Genomic DNA, 21,782 nt, shown 5'->3' with positions numbered 1-21,782 from the left:
GTCACTGACTTCTTAGACCCTGGAGGATAAAAGGACTCCTTTGTTTTGTGTCCACGTTCTATTGAATGTGGTTTCCTGAGGGACAAGGAACTATATTTACTTGATAATCTTACTAGTGCATTAAATAAATTATTTTTTAAGTTTTTTAATTTAATGCAATGCAAGACTGCCTTTTTGTCGTCACAATTAATGGATTGAATATGTGTGTTAGAAGGAGCAGCACACTGGGTTCCCTGCCATAATTATGATGGTAACCCCAGGGAAAAGGACACTTAGGGAGAAAGGGAGTACAACTGCATATTCTGTACGATGGGGACCTTAATATTTACCACTTGGCAATCGGTCACCTATATTTTTTTAAATATGTTTTTAAATTGATTTTTAGAAAGAGGAAGGGAGAGAGAGAGAGAAACATCAATTGGCTGCATCCTGCACCCCCCTACTGGGGATTGAACCTGAAACCCAGGCATGTGCCCAGACCAGGAATCGAACCAGTGACCTCTTGGTTCATGGGTTGACGCTTAACCACTGAACCACACTGGCCGGGTGGTCATCTATATTCTGCTTGGAGCCGTATAAGACATATCAGTTTCCTGAATGTTTGATCTGGCGTGAATCAACATTAACAGCCCAGTCTGTCTGGAAAGTAATCCAGCACAACCTCAGCTGCAGGTTCTTTCAGTGCAAACAGCTGGGAGAATGTAAACATGAGGCTGCCCCAGTTGGCTGTTTGTCAATTACTGAATCAGGCAACAGATACTGAGATCCTATTGAGGAAAGAATGTGGGGCAGGACACAGCTAGTTTATTAGACATTCCCACCCCTCGAGGCTTCATGGTAGTAGAAGGACAAATATTACACAAGTACTTATTACTATACTCAGTGCTTACTGTAGAAGGGGTAAAGGCAGATGTGGGGGTGAGCACAAAGGAAGCAATTAGTTTCAGCTGAGATTGGAGGTGGCTGTTTGAATCAGTAGTTAAAAGGTAAATTGGGATGGAGACAGGGAGGCCCCTCTAGGGCAGTGGTTCTCAACCTTGGCTGCACATTAGAATCACCTGGGCCTCATGTTGTGACCCAGCCATAAAATTATTTTCATTGCTACTTCATAACTGTAATGTTGCTACTGTTATGAATCGTAATGTAAATATCTGATATGCAGGATGGTCTTAGGCGACCCCTGTGAAAGGGTCATTCGACCGCCAAAGGGGTCGCGACCCACAGGTTGAGAACCGCTGGAGGAATATAGCTAAGATAGGGAACCTGATCCGGAATTTTAAATGCTTTGCTAAGGAGTTCACACTTTAATCTAGGAACTTTAAAGGTTTTCAAAAGAATAGGACATGACCTCATTTTGCTTTCTAAAAGATCACTTTGTTTGACCCACAGAGGTTAGAGTTTTTTATATTGATTATCCTCTTAAAAATCCAACACAACTTCAAAGTAAGGTTGCTTTTCCTTACTAGAAATAAATACTAAAGTGTTGGTTGAATGCATTTTTCATGGACATTAACATTATTTTCTTTAAATGTAAAGCTATTTATTATTTTGGTAGAACTAAAAACAGCTTTTTATTTCTAATTGCTATTTGGCAACAATACTGCTGGCTTGTCTTAGAAAAAATAAAATTGCTCAAAACAACTTCATTATTGCAAAAGGAAAAGAAATTAATATAGATCAGTTTTTCTTCCACTCCCTCAAATGTAAGTGTGTTATCTCTAAGCCCTGTCTGATGGCTAGTAGTATTCTGATCGATTTACAACAAAATTCTATACTACAAATCATCTGGTATATATGTTTCCCTCACCCCCACCCCAGTATTTTTTATGGCACCAGAAACAAACTCAACCCTTGCCTGCAGAGAGGGACTTAATTTTGAGGCTTAGGTTTGCTTTGGAAATGTGCTTTGGGGCCTGAGTACCAACTGCTATTTCCTGGCTCAATCTTATCTATCAACTTCTAAAAGAACACGAGCCCAGTTGTAGCCGTTGGTGCAGCTTCCTCTGGGTGTCCTGGAGTAGGGGATAGAAATAGCTATGCCAGTTTATGAGCTGTGTATGTTTTATCACGTTACCCCCATTACATTTGGGAGTGACTACAGCATTCATCTCCAGACAGCATGACATGCTTAGCACCTGTAAAGTTCACCCACCCCTTTCCACTGAGAGTCAGGTTATGATAAGGCACATGGAAAATAGAGTAGCAATAATGTCCAGAAATCAAAAAGAAAAAAGGAGGGGGAAGCAAAAGGGCTAAGCCCCAGGTCTAACAGTTACTCTAAGTTTGGTTCTACACTTCTAGCATCCAAGGCAAAGAGGGAACATGCTTGTTATCTGATAGACACACTATCATATTCACCACTGAATTCATTCTGCATTTACCCAAGAAGCTGTACTTCAGCAGACAAGTTCCTTTCCCTTTTGTGCAAGGCAGCTATAATGTACAGAGCATGGATCAAAAGGAAATGTTACCTGGGTTCATATTCAAGCGGCCTTTAAAAGCAGGCAATAGGCCAAGTGAGACCTCTAAGGGATTCTTCCAGCTCTGAAAGTCTAATTCCTGTTGCAGGGCGGTGCCCCTCACATGAAGTTAGTTGTTGTGTGTGCCTAAAAGGCCCTAAGAATGCTTCGAAGGCCTTCCGATTGGAGGTGCTGAGGACTGGGTAGGACAGTGTTGGATTTGTAGCTATCATTCAGAAACTTAGTTAAGCACACAAGAACGCCCACCCTCCATATTTTGAGGGTAAGGGAAGCCATAAATAAATGCTGTAGGTACAAGCATGTCAAACTCATGGCCAGCAGGTCGTACGCCTGGTTTATTTAAAGGAAGCATGCGGCCCGCTGGCTGCGAGTTTGACATGCTTGCAGAAGGCTGGGGTCGCAGTCCTGGGATGGAGGCAGATCTGCTGCTCCCAGCTACCTCCCAGGCCCAGGCTGGCGTTCTTTGCTCACTGGCTGAGGGTGGTGACAGTTACTATTCTTTAGAGCTGCCGCCAAATCCTCACTTCCTGAGTTCCTTCGGTGGCTGTCTTGGAGTGGAATGTGGTATGCCTTCCTCTCCCTCAGCCCTCAAGCCACATACTCTGGTCCTTTTCCTGGGGAGTTGTTACTGACAGACACTGCCCAGAGCCAATGGGGAATAACAAGCATGGGTGGGAAAGATTCCTGAAGTTAGTTTAGTGCTCAGGGGTTTCCATTCACCCCTTCCCTCAACTTCTTCTGAGCATAGGAACTAAAAGCCTCAATGACATTTATTCTGCAATTGTCCTAATATCAGGGCTTCCTGCTTCCCTTACGTGAGAATTCACCATCTCACCATGAGAAGGCCGAGTTCTTAGGGTCCAGGCCTGCAAAGGTGAGGGTCAGGTGGTAGGTGCTCACTTCCCTTTCCGAAACTTGCCTATCTTCCAGGAATGTGGGGTCCCCAGAGACCGCTTCCTCTTCTTAGAAATAGCCCTCTATGGGTGTTTGGGTGACGCCTTGAACCCCTCTACAGTTTCCTCCACAGAGGACCCTTGGCTGTTTTTTACCTGCAGTTGCTACTCATTATAAGTTGCTTGATTTTCATTACCATAGCCTTCCCCTTTTGCCCTTCAAGGCAGTCTGTTAAAATCTGGCCTTTGTCCCCCTTTAATTTAACTTTTATGTAAATTACACAGTATTCAGTAAATCTACCAGGTCAGACTAATTTTTTAAGGGGTTAGTTTGTATTAATTGAAGGTATGAGTTATAAATTATTTTGAAGAAATATGTATTCTCTAGTGCATGTAACTCAAAGTAGGTTATCACTGTTGCCTGGTAGAGGCTTAATGAGAAGGTAATTAATTTTAATTACAGTATCAAATGTTTGTAAGTGCTTGAAGATGTTTGAAGAATTTGTTGTTGAGAGCCTTGAACACTTTACACTGTTAATTAGCAGTGTCGGTGGGTGAAGGATTGGCTATCACAGGGCCGTATCCCAGCCTCCCTTCCGAATGATCCTTGATTGAGTTATGAGGTCTGCTTCAACTGCAGGCAAGACATAGAACGATGACACTACAGATTCTTGTCAGGGATGCTAGGAGAGGAAGGGGGGGGGGGGGGACTGAACCTTTATGGCCAAACTAGTGACTCAATTCCCATTCTGTACACCATGAACTTATTTCAGGTTCAAAGTGTGCTGTTGTCAGACTTGAACTACAAAAGGAAATGTTCTTTGTGTAAACAAATTAGAACAAACATGTCACTAAGACACTTTACTAATTTCCTTTTGGATATTATGAGAAGATCATAAGATTTTTTCATTTCTAGCATGTAGTGGGGGAAGTGGCTTTCTTCTGAAATAGAGGTATTGTGGTATTGTGTATAGGTATCCACATGAATGTGTTAATTATCCTATCTAATAAAGACAGAATATGCAAATTGACCATCACTTTGTGACAAAGATGGCAGCGTCCACAGCTAATGAGGAGGGAATATGCAAATTAACAGGCCAAAAATGGTGGCTCCCGGCCCTGGAGCGAAGACAGGAGGCGGCCCCCGGCCCCAGAGGGAAGGCAGGAGGTGGCGGCCAGAGCGAAGGCCCGGGTCCTGGGTTCCGGAGGGAAACTGGTGCCGGCAGCCAGGGGAAGGAAGGCCTATTCTTGCAGGAATCTTCGTGCATCGTGCCTCTAGTGTCACGATAAGGAGGATGCTTATCAAGCCTTCAGAGTGATTTTTCCAGGACAGGTTAGCTCAATTAGCAAGAAAACCAAGTGTTTGATTCTGGGATCTATGACTGGCTAGCCTCCCTAGGTTCCATGTTCACTGGCTGGTGCGACATTTCCCGAGTGCATGCCTAGTGACCTCAGCTAGCAGGAGGGAAGATGGCTTAGTAGTATCATATATATTACAGGTAGGAAGGTGATAAAACTCGTGTTCTTCCGGGAGAAGATACAGAGGTACCCCCTGCAGGGCCCCGCCTCATCCTCTCAGCTGTGTCACCTAGCACAGCACAAGGAAGGGTCATTCCCTTCTCTCCAGGCAGGTCCGTGGTTGTCTGCTGAGTGCCTTTTCCCACACGTGTCCAGGTATCACCCCCTCCCTTGTTAGGCCCTTGCTTCTTCTCCAGAGGCCTTACATTTCTTAGTCTTACCTTATATTTCTCTTATTTTCTTTCTTCTCTTAGTGATTATAAATGCCTGACTGTGATTTTTGAAAGGTTCAGGGTTGGGCCGGGGTCGCACAGAACCAACTCAAGGCTCAGTGTAATCAAAAAGATATTTATTCAAGTCACCTGGGTGCAGATGGACTGAGTTCAAAAAAGAAATCAGTGGTGAATGGGGAGGGAGCAGGCTTTTTATGTGCTCAGGGAGAGCTGCAGATGGGGCTTCGGCTTGACACATATCAGGACCGTTCACCCCCCCCCCCCCCCCCCAGTTTTACAGCCTTGCCCTTTGTCCTCCTGCTGGCGTCAGACGTCCTTCTTCCTGGGGGCTGTGCAAGGGTTATGGTTTCAGGAATTTCTGTAAAATAACCACTCAGGGGGCGTGTTTGTGCAAGGCTTAGGTTTGCAGAAGGAGCTCCTTCTGTTAGCCCCAGGTAAGTCAGAGCCCTGTTTCGTGATTAACCCTTTCAATTTTGATAAAAGCATAATCTTTTTTACCCTCATAAAACTATTTTGCATAGTTCACTATTTATATTTTGGAACATGGATGAAGAAAAGTGGATTTTATAAATTGTATCCAAGATGAAATTGGTGCGGCTCCAGGCCCCAACCCGGGGCCAGGGGTAGGAAGTTACATGGTGATGGTTTCGAGGCTAGCCTGAGGGAGAATTTCTGACAGAGTAGTCTAAACCAAGCCTGAAGCTTCCACACAAGTCTGGAGAACCACAGTGGGACACTGCAGAATGGATTCTCATGACCAGTGGCTGAGCTTGTACAGGTCTTTCAAAGTCTTGCCTTGTTTATATATCTGAGTTGAGCCCCAGCTAAGCTATTTAGTATTTATTCATGGACTTTGAGAAACATGTATTTTTTATAAGCCTTGCTTTTCTCGTAAGATAGGATTGGTGTAAAGAATATATGATCTATTTTTGTTCATCAGTTTATGTTGTTCATTATATTCCACAAATGAGTGAGATCATATGATATTTATCTTTCTCCGACTGGCTTATTTCGCTTAGCATAATGCTCTCCATGCTGTTGCAAATGGTAAGAGAATAGATCCAGAGACATAGAAGCATCGAACAGAGACTGTCAAACCTCAGAGGGAAGGCAGGTGGCGGGGGGCGGGGGGGGGGGGGGCCGGTGTCGCTATAAGAGATCAACCAAAGGACTTGTATGCACGCATATAAGCATAGCCAATGGACACAGTAGGGGTGTGAGGGCATGTGCTGGGGGGGGGTGGGAGCAGCTGGGGAGAGGTCCATGGGGGAAAAAGGAGACACATGTAATACTTTATTTATTTATTTTTTTTTATTAAATCTTTATTGTTCAGATTATTACATTTGTTCCTCTTTTTTCCCCCCATAACTCCCCTCCTTCCAGCTCCCACCCCACCCTCCGCCCTCACTCCCCACCCACTGTGTTCATCCATAGGTGCACGATTTTTGTCCAGTCTCTTCCCGCATCTCCCATACCCCTTTCCCCCCCCAAGAATAGTCGGTCCATTCCCTTTCTATGTCCCTGATTCTATTATAATCACCAGTTCATCAGATTATTTATTCACTTGATTTTTAGATTCACTTGTTGATAGATGCATATTTGTTGTTCATAATTTGTATCTTTACCTTTTTCTTCTTCTTCCTCTTCTTAAAGGATACCTTTCAGCATTTCATATAATACTGGTTTGGTGGTGATGAACTCCTTTAGCTTTTCCTTATCTGTGAAGCTCTTTATCTGACCTTCAATTCTGAATGATAGCTTTGCTGGATAAAGTAATCTTGGTTGTAGGTTCTTGGTATTCATCACTTTGAATATTTCTTGCCACTCCCTTCTGGCCTGCAAAGTTTCTGTTGAGAAATCAGCTGACAGTCGTATGGGTATTCCCTTGTAGGTAACTGACTGTGTTTCTCTTGCTGCTTTTAAGATTCTCTCTTTGTCTTTTGCTCTTGGCATTTTAATTATGATGTGTCTTGGTGTGGTCCTCTTTGGATTCCTTTTGTTTGGAGTTCTCTGCGCTTCCTGGACTTGGAAGTCTATTTCTTTCACCAGGTGGGGGAAGTTTTCTGTCATTATTTCTTCAAATAGGTTTTCAATATCTTGCTCTCTCTCATCTTCTGGTACCCCTATAATTCTGATGTTGGTATGTTTGAAGCTGTCCCAGAGGCTCCTTACACTATCTTCGTATTTTTGGGTTCTTTTTTCATTTTGCTTTTCCGGTTGGGTGTTTCTTGCTTCTTCGCATTTCAAATCTTTGACTTGATTCTTGCGCTCCTCTGGTTTGCTGTTGGGAGTCTGTATAATATTCTTTTTTTCAGTCAGTGTATGCTTACTTTCTAGATGGTCCTTTATCACACCATCGAGGGTCTCATTAGATTTCCTGTACAACTCATCAAGTTTATCGACAGACTCTAGAAGCCTCTTGAGAGACCTCAAAATTGTGGTTCTGAACTCAATATCCTCCCTTGATAGTTTTGTCCTGTTTCTTTGTCTCCGCATTTTTTACGCTTTCTTGGTACACCCCCTAGTGGTCTTTGTGCGCAGTCTTGTTGTAGTTAAGCCTTGATTGTTATAGTTAATACTAGAGGGATTTGACCTCCAGGCCGACTGACTGTGCTAATCTAGCCTTTGCCTGAGGCTATCCGGCAAATGGCTCTGTGCAGGGCTTGGGCGGGGCGGGTCCCACGGGATCAACAGGGCGGAGGAGGGAGCAGTTATGGCTGCTCTCAGTCCGTCCCCAGGGGCTCTGCCTCTCTGTCCAAGCAACAGCTGCAAACCTCGGAGGGACCGTAGCCAGACAGTCCTGCTTCTCCCGTTTGAGTCTGGGTCCCTAGAGACTCGCCCGGATCTGGAGCTCTGAGTCTGAGGCTCCCTCCGGATTGAAACAGACAACCGCGCCCTCAGCCACCAGCCCGCGCCGCGCGCACTCCGCACCTTAGTATTTTACTTCAGCACTGCACCTCCTCTGATTCTCGGTTCCTCCTAGTTGTAGAAGTTCCATTCAGCCAGCCTTCCTGTGGTTCTGGATGATGTTTAGTTGTATTTTTGAAGTGGTTGTTAGAGGCAGCAAACTCTGGCGTTAACCTATGCCGCCATCTTGGTTTCTCCCACATGTAATACTTTAAACAATTAAGAATTTTTAAAAAAGAATATATGAAAAAATGTTTTAGCATGATGTCTGACTCAGAGTAAAGGTTCTCCGTCATTTTTGCTAGGGAGACAGAGTGAGTGGATTTCAGTCCTGGCTTCTGCCGTTGGCTAGCTGTGTGCCCCTGGACAGTGTACTGACCTCTGTGCCTAGTTTTCTCATTTGTAAAATAGTAATAAAAGTAAAACCTGCCTCTGAGGTTTTAACAAAGATACTGCGCATGTCACTGACATGAAATTTTCCTCCTGGGTATGTGGCAGGATTGTACCTCCCGGTCCTGTACTTCCCTGGAGTGAGGTGGGGCCAGTGCAGTGAGTGGAGGTCACAGGCGTCTCTCCTGGCAGAAGCCTCTAGGAGCCAGTGGATGGTTCGCCAGGCTCCCTGCCCCTGCCATGACCACCGGCACAGTCTAGAAGGCAGAGGCTCCATCAGCCTGGGTCCTTCACCTGACTTGGCAGGTGTGTCAGCCTGAGCAAGAAATAAACTTTATTTTTTAAGCCATTTATACTTTGACATTGTAACCAGAGCAAAGCCTGGCACATTCTGACAGGCACACCATATAGCCGGCCTTAACTCTAGCCCTGAAGGTAGATTTCAGCTAAAATGACTCCAGAATGTCAGCTGTGTTGACTCAGACACCTCGGCCTCACCTGTGGGAGACTGGCTACTGAACCTGCAGCTCATCATGGGCCTGTCTGTAACCCCACCTCACGTGGGCCGTGACATACCTGCTGCCTGGGAATGACGGCCAGTTGAAATCCCTGACCCTTTCCTCATGTGACTGAGCTCAAGCAGCTTTTCTTTAAGCAAAGGTTCTTTGTGTCCGGCCTGGGGACTAAGCAGGCGGTTGCTTCTGTCCCCTTGTTCTGACCTCTCTATGCCCTGCACATTCTGACCACTCAGTGACCCCCCAGAACTTCGGGGAACTCCTGCCTCGGTACTCACCCTCCAGGAGTCCCCAGGAAGGGTGGGGGTTTGGGTGGTGTGCCTCTGCGCTAGCGCTCCTTCCCTTTTTGTTCATTTCCTCCTGGAGCTTTAGGGGATAAATAAGGATATGGCAGGGGACAGCTCTCTTTGGACCCCTGACAATGTGTTAGAGCAGCACTGGTGGTGACTGGCACCCGGCTGAGGAGCCGAGCTTCCTCCTATGCTGGAGGCTTGGATTGTTGCAGAGATGACTGTGTCAGTTTTTGACGTCTGTCCAGGGCTTTAGCTTTCCCGTAGCCTTTGTTCCAGAACATCGAGGTGACAGTGGAAATGTTTCTACTGCCGGAAGGAAAACATTAGAAATGGCTTCACTGCGGAGCTGGTGTTCCGCCTTTCATGTAAGGTAATAATAGCCAAGTAATTCTGAGAACTGAAAGAGGCTAGCAGTCATTTTAAAAACAGCAGCTCTTCTGCCAAAACAGTAATTCATGTTTATTATTTTTTAGAAATTGGAACATACGAAAGCATTAGAAGAATGACTCTTTATAACCCCCCAGTACAAAAATAATAACCATTGTGCCTTTCAGTTTTTACTTACAGGGTACATTTTTAAATAACAATAGCAAACATTTATTGAAACCACTCTCTGTGCCAGGAAGTATTTAAGCACTTTCTGTGCATTATCTTAGTTTTCCTCACAACTACTCTTTGAAGAATCATTATCTCCATTTTACAGAAGAGGAAACCGAGGCACAGAGAGGTGAAGTCACTTCTCCAAGATGACACAGCTCAGAAGAGTGGTGCCAAGAAGGAAACCAAAGCAGTCTGCCTCCAGAGCCCAGCCCTTGACTATTCCGTGATACTATCTCACAGTGTAACCAGACAAACAGTGGGTCCATGCCGCCTGTCACTACTCGAGCCAATTAAGCACAGACAGGGTTGAATCATATATGAGCCTTTATTCCAGTATTGCCGGCAATATGGGAGAGCAGCAGGTTCCACAAAAATCTGCTCTGCAGCCCACCATAAGCCAGCACTTATATAGGTAGAAGTACAAAGGAAAAGCAGGCAAAAGGGCAGTTTACAGATATGCAAAAGGACTGGGGATCTTCAAAGGGCTGGCGATTCTGGTTTCTGTAACAAATCTTTGTTAATCTTTCCATGATAATAGGCAGCCCCAAATGGGGAGGAAGGGCTGCTTCTCCAGGTCAGCTCCAGCCATGGTAGAATGCGCCTTCTTTAATCAGAATAAAATAATCACGGTTAACAGAGCATGATTAATATTTCTTACAATACTAGCTGGTTCCCCAACATTCTATTTCTACCCGCTTTCAACAGTAAAGATGCATTTCAGGGAATGGGATTACATTTCATGGAATTTTAAAGTGTTAGCTCTCAGTTGTCTGGTTCTATCTCCTTTGTCTGTAATTAGGAAATCTAAAACCACAGATGTGATTTGATTTACCAAAGAACAACATAGCTGATACATGTCAGTGCCAAAACTGGGACACATGTCTCCTGGCCCACACAGTCCACATGCATGCGGCTCCAGGATTGGTGACCCTTTGTCCTCTTCCCCAGGTCTCAGCCCTAAAACAGCTGCGCTGTACAGCTGCCCTCAGTGCTGAGGCCCCTCATGCTTTCTTCCCAGCATGTGATGAAGTTTCTGTTCAGGGAGTGTATGGGCATCTAGCTGACTTTCAATTATTCTGCAGAAGTCGAGACTACAAAGCTGCAAGGAGTGGCCCAGCAATAGGTCCAACTTTTTACCCTTATCAAACATTTCTAACTGAGATTTGTGGACAAGCATTAGGAGTGATTGATTTCAGCTTTAACTCTAGTAGTTTTCCCTGACCTGGATTCTCGTGAACATGCCAAGCATTATTATAGAGTCAGCCAGCCCTCTGGGCATAAACACTCCTGTGTCTACGAGGCTGTCCTGGCCCAGCAGCCTGTAAGAGAGCGAGGCCATTGTGTTGAGATGCCGGAGTTGTTGGGTGGCCAGCTGCAGTGTGGTTGAGAATTAAAGGAGGAAGAACAGGTGAGGACTTAACCGCTGCCGTTGGTAAGGTGTAGAAACCTCTGTATCTTCAGACGTGGTGGTGGACTTCTCAGTGGAGAATACAAGCAGGTTGTTTGGTGTTTGTTGTTTTTTTTTGTTTTTGTTTTTTAAATAACTTTATCCTAGTGAGCACAAGGAGGGCAGGAGCAGGTTCTTGCGAATCTCACAGTGTAGAGCAAAAAAAAGTGAGAATGCTGAGGTCATGTGCATGGTTACCTCTGGAGGTGAGGATGATGCAGCTGTGATTGAAGGGGGCACAAGGAAGTTTCCCTTCTGTTTTTCCAACTGGGTCCTGGTTACATAATATGTTCAGTTTGTGGAAATTCATTAAGTTTTAAACTTATTAAATGTGCTCTTTTCTGACTATAAGCTATACTTAAAAGTCCTGATTTATGCTTGCGTATGTTGTTGCACCTGATCTCCATTTAGTTGGATCATTGTGAAATGATGTAGAGTTTATTACATGGGTATTAGAAAAACATCTCTACCTGGAATTGTCAGGTCTGTGTGGGCCAAACTTCTAAGGTTATTTTTTTATTCTATTAAAATGTATCTTGAATGACTCCAGTGTAGACTCTCCTAAATGATGTCATCATGCAAGCATTCATAGACAGCCTCCTGTGAATAGGGGCCATGCCAGCACAGGCTGGCCACAGGTATGACCCATCTCCCCCTGCATGAGTGAGAAAGGAGGAGTAGAGGGAGATCACAGAAAGGAAAGGCAGCTTTCCAGTGGGACTGGGACAAACTTCATGGAAGAAGTGGCATTTGAAATGCATATTGCAGCACATGTAGGATTTGGATTAGCAGAGGTGAATGGGTAGCAGGCATTGCAAATACTAGATGCAGGAGGAAATCCATAGAAAATTCACATACATTCTGGGAACTTTGAGTTGCTTGGGTCACTTAAGGTAACCAGCATCCATCAGGTACAGGGTGAGGCCTGAAAGGTAAGCTAAGGCCTTACAGTGGCCAGGTTGTATTAGTTAATTGGGAGGCATTAGCGAGCCAAAGGAAGTTTTTGAGAAGTAGAGAAGCACGATTAAATTAGATATCAGTGACATCATTTTCCCAGCCTCATGGTTGTACAGTTACCCTGTCTGCCCAAAATAAACATTTGCTAGGTTTAGTGCATGCCTTATTGCTGTTACTTAAGCCCATTCCTTTTTGGGTCCACTAGTGCGCCATCGATACATACTTCCTTGAGTTTCCTGTACTCATCTCTCTAGGACTTGATAATTGTTATATACTTTCTTTAGTCCCTGCACCCATTCTTCCCTCTTGACCAGGTGAAGTTACTATTCCTTTATCCTTTTTTCATACATCCTGTTTTCTAGTCTGATAGTGATTTGGCATTGAGTTCCTTCCAGCCTGATGCTTTTCTGCCAGATAAAACAACCAGTGTCGCTTACCCATGGCAAAATGGTTTGTGGGAAGACAGGGGCCAAGGAATAATGGTAACAGATTTTGTAAGTTATGAAGGAGGCCTGCCCCACCAGTCTGGGTGTGTCTCCCTGTGCTACTGGGAAAAAGCACTGGGTAGCATTTTTCATATGGCATCCTGTTAATATTCATTGTTGGAAACAGTCCACATTCAAGTCTGGGCCACATGGGCAGTGTGCAATCTGTTATTATCTTACTAATTTTTTGCTATGTCAGTGTACTATCCCCTTTAAAAAAAAAAAAGTAACTTGGGCTGAATATTGTCTCCCACGTGAGAATCTATATCAAGGCATTATTCTAATCAAAGGGTTGTTAACTTGACAGCTAAGATGCTTCAGTTTAGATCTTACAAATCTTTGTTTAGAGGATGTATTCAGAGTCTACCAAGACCTGGTTTGGGTCCTCTGGGGACACAAGTGTGAGAGTGTCCTGACATGGCAAGAGGACCTGGTTAGGGTGATTTGATTCAAATCCTGACTCCTTTAAGTCTCAGTTTCTACTTATTACACAGATTTAACACATTATTTGCCTGGTGTGGTAGAGAGGATCTAATAGGACAGCCCTGTGAGCATCCGCAGTGCCTGGCACATATTCTGCATTTGCTTCCCTTTTATAGCCAGGCTAACGCCCCACCTACCCACCCACCTTCCCTGCCAAGATTCTCACTTCATAGTTCTTTTCCCCAGGCGGCCCTTGAGTAAGAAAGCTATTTCACATGATCTTACTAGTAATATTAGTACTACTGTTTTTTAATCACTTTAGTTGTGGTTTGCGGTTGTTTCCACATCTAAATATTGTTGTATTACTCAATTATTAAAATTAATCTTGCACCATATTATTTCATCACATCTGTTAATTATTTCATTAAGAAAATAATTTCTTGCCTGGCTGGTTGAGTGTTGACCCATAAATCAGGAGATCACGTTCGATTACTGGTCGGGGCACATGCCCAGGTTGTGGGGGGAGGGGAGCATGCAGGAGGCAGCTGATCAATGATTCTCTCTTACTGATATTTCTAGCTCTCTCTCTCCCTGCACCTTTCTCCCTGAAATCAATAAAAACATTTAAAAAATAAAAGAAAATAATTTATTGTGTAAATGAATGTACCTGCTAAAACTTCACTTTCTTTTATTTTTCTTTTATTTCTTTCTTTCATTCTCCTTCTATTAAATGATTAAGTTCTGATTTGGATGACTTCCCTCAATGGTGAATGGGGCATGGCAGGCATCCCCATTACCTGGGCACTTTGGGAAACCTGGACTGACTGGTAACCACATTCTATGCATTTCTCCCCTGCCAACCAAAAGTTGCCATCGGATCAGACAGAAAATGAATTCCCTGGGACTCCGAATCTCACAGGTAGTGTACATGGTTATGAGAAGGAGTTGGACTGTTGTCCTGTGTTCAACGATAATAGGGAGTTTTTTTAGAAATCTAGGACTGAAGTATGTCTGTTGTGAGCACAGATTCTATCACAGTAACTGTCTCTTAGACTTCAAATCTTACAGTTACTTCTGCTCTTTTTCAGGTAGAGCGCCATGACATGAATACCCTAAGCCTGCCCCTGAACATACGCCGAGGCGGGTCAGACACCAACCTCAACTTTGATGTACCAGATGGCATCCTGGACTTCCACAAAGTCAAGCTCAATGCGGACAGCCTGAGACAAAAAATTCTAAAGGTAACAGAGCAGATCAAAATCGAGCAGACGTCCCGGGATGGGAATGTTGCGGAATATCTGAAACTAGTCAACAGCGCTGACAAGCAGCAGGCTGGCCGTATCAAACAAGTCTTTGAGAAGAAGAATCAGAAATCAGCTCACTCCATTGCTCAGCTGCAGAAGAAATTAGAGCAGTATCACAGAAAGCTCAAGGAGATCGAACAGAACGGAGCCTCCAGAATCTCCAAGGACAACCTGAAGGATATCCAGCACTCCCTGAAAGATGCCCAGGCCAAGTCTCGAACTGCTCCGCACAGCCTGGAGAGCAGTAAATCAGGCATGCCAGGGGTCTCCCTCACTCCACCTGTATTTGTCTTCAATAAGTCCAAAGAGTTTGCCAACTTGATCCGGAATAAGTTTGGCAGCGCAGACAACATTGCTCACTTAAAAAATTCCTTAGAGGAGTTTAGGCCCGAGGCGAGTGCCAGGGTCTATGGGGGCAGCTCGACCATCGTAAACAAACCCAAGTATGGCAGCGACGACGAGTGCTCAAGCGGCACATCGGGCTCCGCCGACAGTAATGGGAACCAGTCATTTGGGGCCAGCGGAGCGGGCACACTGGACAGCCAGGGGAAGCTCACCCTGATCCTGGAGGAATTGAGGGAGATCAAGGATACCCAGGCACAGCTGGCCGAGGACATCGAGGCCCTGAAGGTGCAGTTTAAGAGAGAATACGGTTTTATTTCTCAGACCCTGCAAGAGGAGAGATACAGGTATTATTTCAGACAATTCTCTTAGAATTTATTTGGAAGCATGAGTTACTAATTGCAGAGAGATTGCTTGACAGTGATACGCTAATGGTTGTACTTTTCATAAAGACGAATATGGGTCAAAAGGCATTAGGGCTCTGGCCAGTGTGGCTCAGTTGGTTGAGCATCATCCTGTAAATAACAAAAAGTAAATACCTATCACATATTGTAAGATTTAAGTTTTAGCTTACATGTCTTATATCTAATACATGGTTTTATATATGTACTAATTTAGGAATGTGGCTTTTTTCAGCTGTATTTTATGAAACAATTTTTAAACTTTCCTCATATGTCTTTGACTTTGGTTTCTTTGTCACACAAGAACTATTTTTGAATCACAAATTTTCCAGAGAATATTAAGCTTAATTCCATTCGACTAGCTTGGGATGCAGTACTCTTTGGGTCCAAATTTTATCCTAAGTCACAAATACCCACCTACATAAATTTTGGAAAGTTTTTGTTCTCATTTGTTATCTGTATATATAAAAGGCTAAGTGACCAACCGTACGTCCGACCGACTAACTGGCCGGTACATATGACATGCACTGGCAATCCTATATAATAAAAGCCTAATATGCTAAGTGTTTGGTCGTCCAGTGACTGGTCAACTGTTCAACCAATCAAAGTATAATATGCTAATGATATGCTAAGGCCACTCAACCACTCGCTATGATGTGCACTGACCACCAGGGGGCAGATGCTCTGACTGGTAGGTTAGCCGATCAGGACTGGGCAAGACGGGGCTGGACATGCCCGGTAGCCCTCCCATGGTCTCTCCCCGGCCCGATCGTGCACTGGTGGGGTTCCTTGGCCTGGCCTGCGCCCTCTCGCAATCCGGGACCCCTCAGGGGATGTCAGAGAGCCAGTTTCAGCCCAATCCCGCAGGCCACTCCCCTCAAGAGGGCACCAGACGCAGGGCTCATGGCTGGCGAGCACTGCTGTGGCAATGCGAGCCTCCCTATCAGGACTGATTGAACTCGAGCCCACAGCAGGCACAGGGGGCCGGGATAAGTGGGAGTGGCAAGTAGGAGCTGCAGGTGACGTTAGACTGCGGGTTTTGGCCTGATCCCCGCAGGCCACCCAGAGGGATCCCACCCATGCACAAATTCATGCACTGGGCCTCTAGTTTAAAAATAAACGTTGACTCACACATGCACGACACATATAAAGCTCTCATCGAATTTCTTAATAGTATTACTCCTTTGGGAATGCTGTGTCATAAATTAAAATTGAAAGTAGGTGCAATCATCATGCTACTGAGAAATCTGAATAGTAAATGGGGTCTTTGTAATGGTACTAGACTTATTATCAAAAGATTGCAACCTAACATAATTGAAGCTGAAGTATTAACAGGATCTGCAGAAGGAGAGGTTCTGATTCCAAGAATTGATTTGTCCCCGTCTGACACTGGCCTCCCATTTAAATTAATTCGGAGACAGTTTCCCGTGATGCCAGCATTTGCAATGACTATTAATAAATCACAAGGACAAACTCTAGACAGAGTAGGAATATTCCTACCTGAACCCATTTTTGGACATGGTCAGTTCAAGTTCAAAGAGTGTGTGACATTAAAGTTGTAAATACTTCATCACAAGGGAAATTAGTCAAGCACTCTAAAAGTGTTTTTACTCTTAATGTGGTGTACAGGGAGAATAAGTTTAATCAACTTATCAGTCATTGTTTTATCAATGTTTTTATATCATGTTTTGTTTTTATATCATGTCTTTGTTGCTATATCATGTTATTATTTATTAATCAATTTATATTTTATTTTCATATACATTTTACTAATTTTCTTTCATCTCTGACTGACACTTCTATTATAGAGAAAAGGCGAATAGCGATATTAAAATATTTCTTCTAATTAATTTCCTTTCAATGTGCACAAATCCGAGCACCAGGCCACTAGTATACTTAATGTTTGTGATCTCCATGATTTAGCAACTGATTATATTGCTTACTTTAAGAGATCTTTAAAGGGCTTGTTTATAACACCAGCATTGGGCACCTATGAAGTCCTACCTGAGATTAAGCATTAAATATGTATTTTTTTGGTCTCATTTTTTAAAAATGTATGAGGATCTTAAAACTGGCATTGATCAAATTCATTTCAGGCTAATGCATCTTCTCCAAATAGTGCTTCTTGCTTCAAAATAAACATTATAAGTTTATGTAAATATGTATGAGGTAAATCTCTCCTCTCTGAGGGGGATGAGGGCTAAGAATGGGAATCTTTGTGCCTCTGTTACCTTAGATTTGTACTTTTAGAAATGCCACCTGACCTGATAAGCCATCTATAATTTATAGTGAGCTTAATTTGTTGTTGGCACTGCAGTTCCAAGAACTGGGACATGTATTCAGAATCAATGTGTACACTAGGAAATCGTGGAGTTGGCTCCAGTGTAGTAGTTGGTTCTTTCCTTCTAGGCACTCTGGCACCTGGCCATGAACTGCTGGGCACTGTGGGGGCGGAGAGGGGAGGAGCATCGGGATGCCAGTGGGTCCTTGCTTTGAGCAGGATCCCCACAGCCCTGCCTCCTGACCAGCCACAGTGAACGTGTCATTGTTGAGGTCCTTCCTGTTGTCATCACAGCCAGCCAACACGCGGTTCTGACCTGGGTGGAAAAGCCAGATTTGCTTTGCATGAAACCCAGTGGTGAGGACAGTTAGGACTACAGAGACCAGAGCTGGAAGTCAGTGCATTTCCCACAGCCAGACTTTTCTTTTGGAAACAGTCTGCCAGGAGATGACAACAAGCCAAAGGGCACTGGCAGCAGTGAGATAAAGGACGTCATTCCGGAATGTGCTGTTAGAACACCTTTGAAATGTCGTGCTCAGAATCGGCTCCTCTCTCTCAAAGGTACGAGCGACTAGAAGACCAGCTCCATGACCTGACAGACCTGCATCAGCACGAGACGGCCGACCTGAAGCAGGAGCTGGCCAGCATCGAGGAGAAGGTGGCCTACCAGGCCTACGAGCGCTCGCGGGACATCCAGGTGCCTTTCCTCCCCTCCTTGGGCACTCAGGGGGCTTTTCTCAGCCGTTAATTCACTTAACACACTAAGTGCATACCCTCGGCAAGCATTAGTTCTCTACCTTATTAACCCCATCAGCTCACGTTATAGACCAGCAATGTTCAACCTTTTTCATCTCATGGCACACATAAACTACTTACTAAAATTCTGTGGCACACCAAAATATATAATACTATATATTTTTGCCAGTCTGACCAAAAAAAGGCATCATTTTGATTCATTCACAGCAGAGGCTATTGTGTTGGCTGTTGTCATTTTTTTATTTGACAGTTTAAAGGAAAAGAGGTCAGTGCCTCTGACTAAATAGGTAAAAATTCTTGCAGCACATCGGTTTAAAGTCGCTGTTATAGACATTACTGGGTAAAGAAGCTATATTCTGTTTACTTTCTGCCTAAATTAATTAACAAATTCTTATTATCTAACCCCACCCCCCAAGCTCATCATCTATACCCTACTCTCCCCACCACAACCAAAATTTTTAAAAACTTTAAAATGTAAAACAAATCTTGCTTTTATAATTGGAAGTTTATAGCTTTTGAGCACCTTCACCCATTTTGTCCCTGCACCTCCGGCAGCCACCAGTCTATCCCCTCTTCTATGAGTTCAGTTTTTTAGATTCAACATATAATTGAGAACATAGAGTATTTGTCTTTCTCTGCCTGGTTTATTTCACTTAGCATAATGCCCTCAAGGTCCATCCATGTCAAATGGCATTGCAAGTGGCAGTTATTTCCCTCTTTCTCATGGCTGCCTAGTATTCCATTGTAGATATAATGCCACATTTTATTCATTCATCAATAAACACTTAGGTTGTTTCCATGTCTTGGCTATTGTAAATAATGCTGCAGGGAACATGGGGGTGCAGATAGCTCTTCTAAATACTGATTTCATTTCCTGTAGTTATACACCCAGAAGTGGGATTGCTGGGTCCTCTGATAGTTTTATCTTTAATTTTTTTTTAGGAACTGCATACTGTTTTCCACAGTGGCTGGACCAGTTTATATACCCTCAGATTGCCTTTTAAAAAAAAAAAATTATACTCTTTGAGTAATGTTCAGCTTCATTTTTGCAAATTTTCTTTGTAGCCAGTGATTATTTTCTCCAGACCCACTTCATAAGGGAGAAAACAGAAGCGTAAAGAGAGATTTCTCCCACAGTGTGTGAGCTAGAGTGTCAGCGCCCATGTTTTGTTCCACTCTGTGCGGAGGGCGGAGCTTGGGTTAATCCCACATGTGTGTTTGGACAGTTCTGGCATCAGGCAGAGCTGGTGGGAAATGCTTGCCTGGGGACATGGGGCAGAAGACGCTGAGGATGTCTGCCCCTGCTCTGGGCTAGGAGACAGCTTCACCACTGACTGGCTTCAAAAAATGTGAACCCATTTAAGTGTTCAGTGTTGCCAAGTGAACAATGCAGGTTTATTAGATCATTCTGTTTTAGAACATCTCTGGGTCCTGGCTCTACTACTTAGTGTGGCCCTGACAAGTCAGCGTCCTGTGCCTCAGTTTCCTCATCTATAAAATGGAAATATTAATGAGCTCTATCTCCTAAGGTTGTCGAGAGAATTAAATGGGATACTAGTAATAACGTAAAATACTTAAATCTTTGCCGGACACATAAGCAGTCAAAAAATAAATGTTGACCATTCTTTTTAGTATGGGGTGGGTAGCCATATATCCCTGGGCTTTTAGCAGTTGGGCCTGTTCAGCTTTGTCCTGTTTGTTGTTTCTTTTGTTCACAGGGTTATTCCAGAGGATGCGCCAGTATAGATGAGGGTGGCTGTGGCCTACAGGGTTGCAAGAATTCGTTGTTATTTTAAGCAATTGAGTATTGGGGTTTTTAACCCTGAATTCCCCATGAAAGGAGTTTAGAAGATAATCCTGTCCTTTGTGTTTATCCTCAATAAATTAAATACTGGACCCAAGGAAGTCTGACGGTTGTGGGGCGGACTATCTCCTAGTGTGTGCTGTGACCAAAGTTCCTTACAATACATTGCTTAAATTTTTTGGATTTTTCTTTTGGTTAAAAACAATTGATAGCAGTTCTAAGACAATTCTAGGATCATTCTATTTATATATGTAATTCATCTACCCAATCAAAGATGGATGAATTTGCCTACAATGTTGGTCTTTTGTCTTGTTCTATCACTTTCCCATGCCATGTCCTAAATGAAGGAAACCTTGAGCCAAAATGTTTACAAATATATATATATATATATATATATATATATATATATATATATATATATATATGAATGATGTGGGGTACTTGTGTGTTATTGTAGAGAGCAGTATTTTTTAGAATATGAAGCTCTGAAAAAGTTTTACCTTTTTTGTTGGTAGCCTGTGTAACGAAAGTTGCTATAGTAACAGCAAACCCTGTTCTTTGGCCCATAGAGTATATTCAGCAGAAGAAAAGCAAATCATGTTAAATCATTGTGCTGTTTAAAAACCCTAGAAGATGGCTGTATTTTAATTGAATAAACACATATTTGTAAATGAGTTAGACAGTAGGCTAGTGAACTAAAAGGGGCTCACGGTACCCACTTCTACTTAGGTCCTTTTCTCTCAAGAGACTAAAGGTTTTTCTCTTTCAAGCCTCATACCCCATAACCCAGTCTCCTGAGTATTCAGCTAGTATGTAGCACCTGCTGCATGCCTGCCACTGGCCTCCTGCTGGGGATCGCAGCTCAGTGGGCCTAGTCCTCATCCTCATGCAGCTATGGCCTCTTGGTCGGGGAGGAGGGCTAAAGGGAGGCTTGGTGTAGTCTGATGGGTCAGGATGCGACAGTTAACTTGAGGCCTGAAAGAGAATGGGAGATCCACAGATGAAGAGGGGAGGGAGTGGGGAGGCAGACATGCCAGACACGTGCACTGCATATGCAGAGCCCCAAGTGTGCTCCTCAGAACCTGGAAAGCCGGTAGGGCCAGAACACTGAGCAGGAGAGCGTGGCTGGGTCTGGGCCATGTTAAAGATGCAAGAAGTTTACAAGGAGTGACAGCAGATATGCATCTTTCAAAGATCACTTGGGCTGCTGTGTGGAAAGTGGATTCATGAGGTTGAGATCAAGAGGCTGTGTGGAAAAATTTCTGTATTTGTTGCAGGCAAGAGATCCTGGTGGCTTAGATTGGGGTGGTGACTGGGAGGGGAGAGAAATAGACCAATTGAGATAGATCCTGGATGTTGTATCGATGGGGCTGGGTGGTGACGGCATTGATGAATGCCTCTCAGGCTTCTGGCCTGAGGAACTGGGCAGATTAGATGCCATGTTCTGAGAAAAGGAACTGGAAGGGAAACAGGACTGATGGTAGGTGCGGGAGAAGGTGCAATACATGAATCCACATTTGGACATACTGCATTTGAGGTGCTTTTAGGAAGCTCAAGAAGGTGTGTAGATATATGAGTCGATCTCAGAAGAGACAGCTGGGCCAGAGGTATACCTGGCATCATCTTATCTTAGTCATTGAAGTCTTGGAAAGAACAGGATCTAGAGAGAATGCATGGCCTCAGATAGTGTCTTGAGACACAGGTGAGACAGAGCTGTCCCAAAGTCAGTCCTGTCCCTGCCTTTCTCGCTCCA

General features: G+C 43.9%; 1 protein-coding gene across 3 annotated transcripts in view; it reads left to right on the top strand.

Annotated features, from left to right (window-relative positions):
* Positions 1–21,782, top strand: part of TMCC3 (transmembrane and coiled-coil domain family 3) — an 86,788-nt gene that overhangs the window by 50,389 nt on the left and 14,617 nt on the right. Inside the window, exons 1-3 of one of the 3 annotated variants that reach the window (XM_023759928.1) lie at positions 13,903–14,060; positions 14,230–15,134; positions 18,031–18,166. In XM_023759928.1, the coding sequence (XP_023615696.1) occupies positions 13,905–14,060; positions 14,230–15,134; positions 18,031–18,166 (1,197 nt within the window). In that variant the 5' untranslated portion in view covers positions 13,903–13,904. Of the gene's footprint in view, positions 1–13,902; positions 14,061–14,229; positions 15,135–18,030; positions 18,167–21,782 lie in introns of those variants that run through there. The other 2 variants (XM_014462028.2, XM_006096052.3) reach the window with 2 other exon arrangements.

Source organism: Myotis lucifugus, unplaced genomic scaffold, assembly GCF_000147115.1.
Source record: "Myotis lucifugus unplaced genomic scaffold, Myoluc2.0 scaffold_167, whole genome shotgun sequence".
In the NCBI taxonomy this organism is placed as follows: Eukaryota; Metazoa; Chordata; class Mammalia; order Chiroptera; family Vespertilionidae; genus Myotis; species Myotis lucifugus.
The sequence above is the reverse complement of the archived record's forward strand: the minus strand, read 5'-3'. Positions and strand labels throughout refer to the sequence as shown.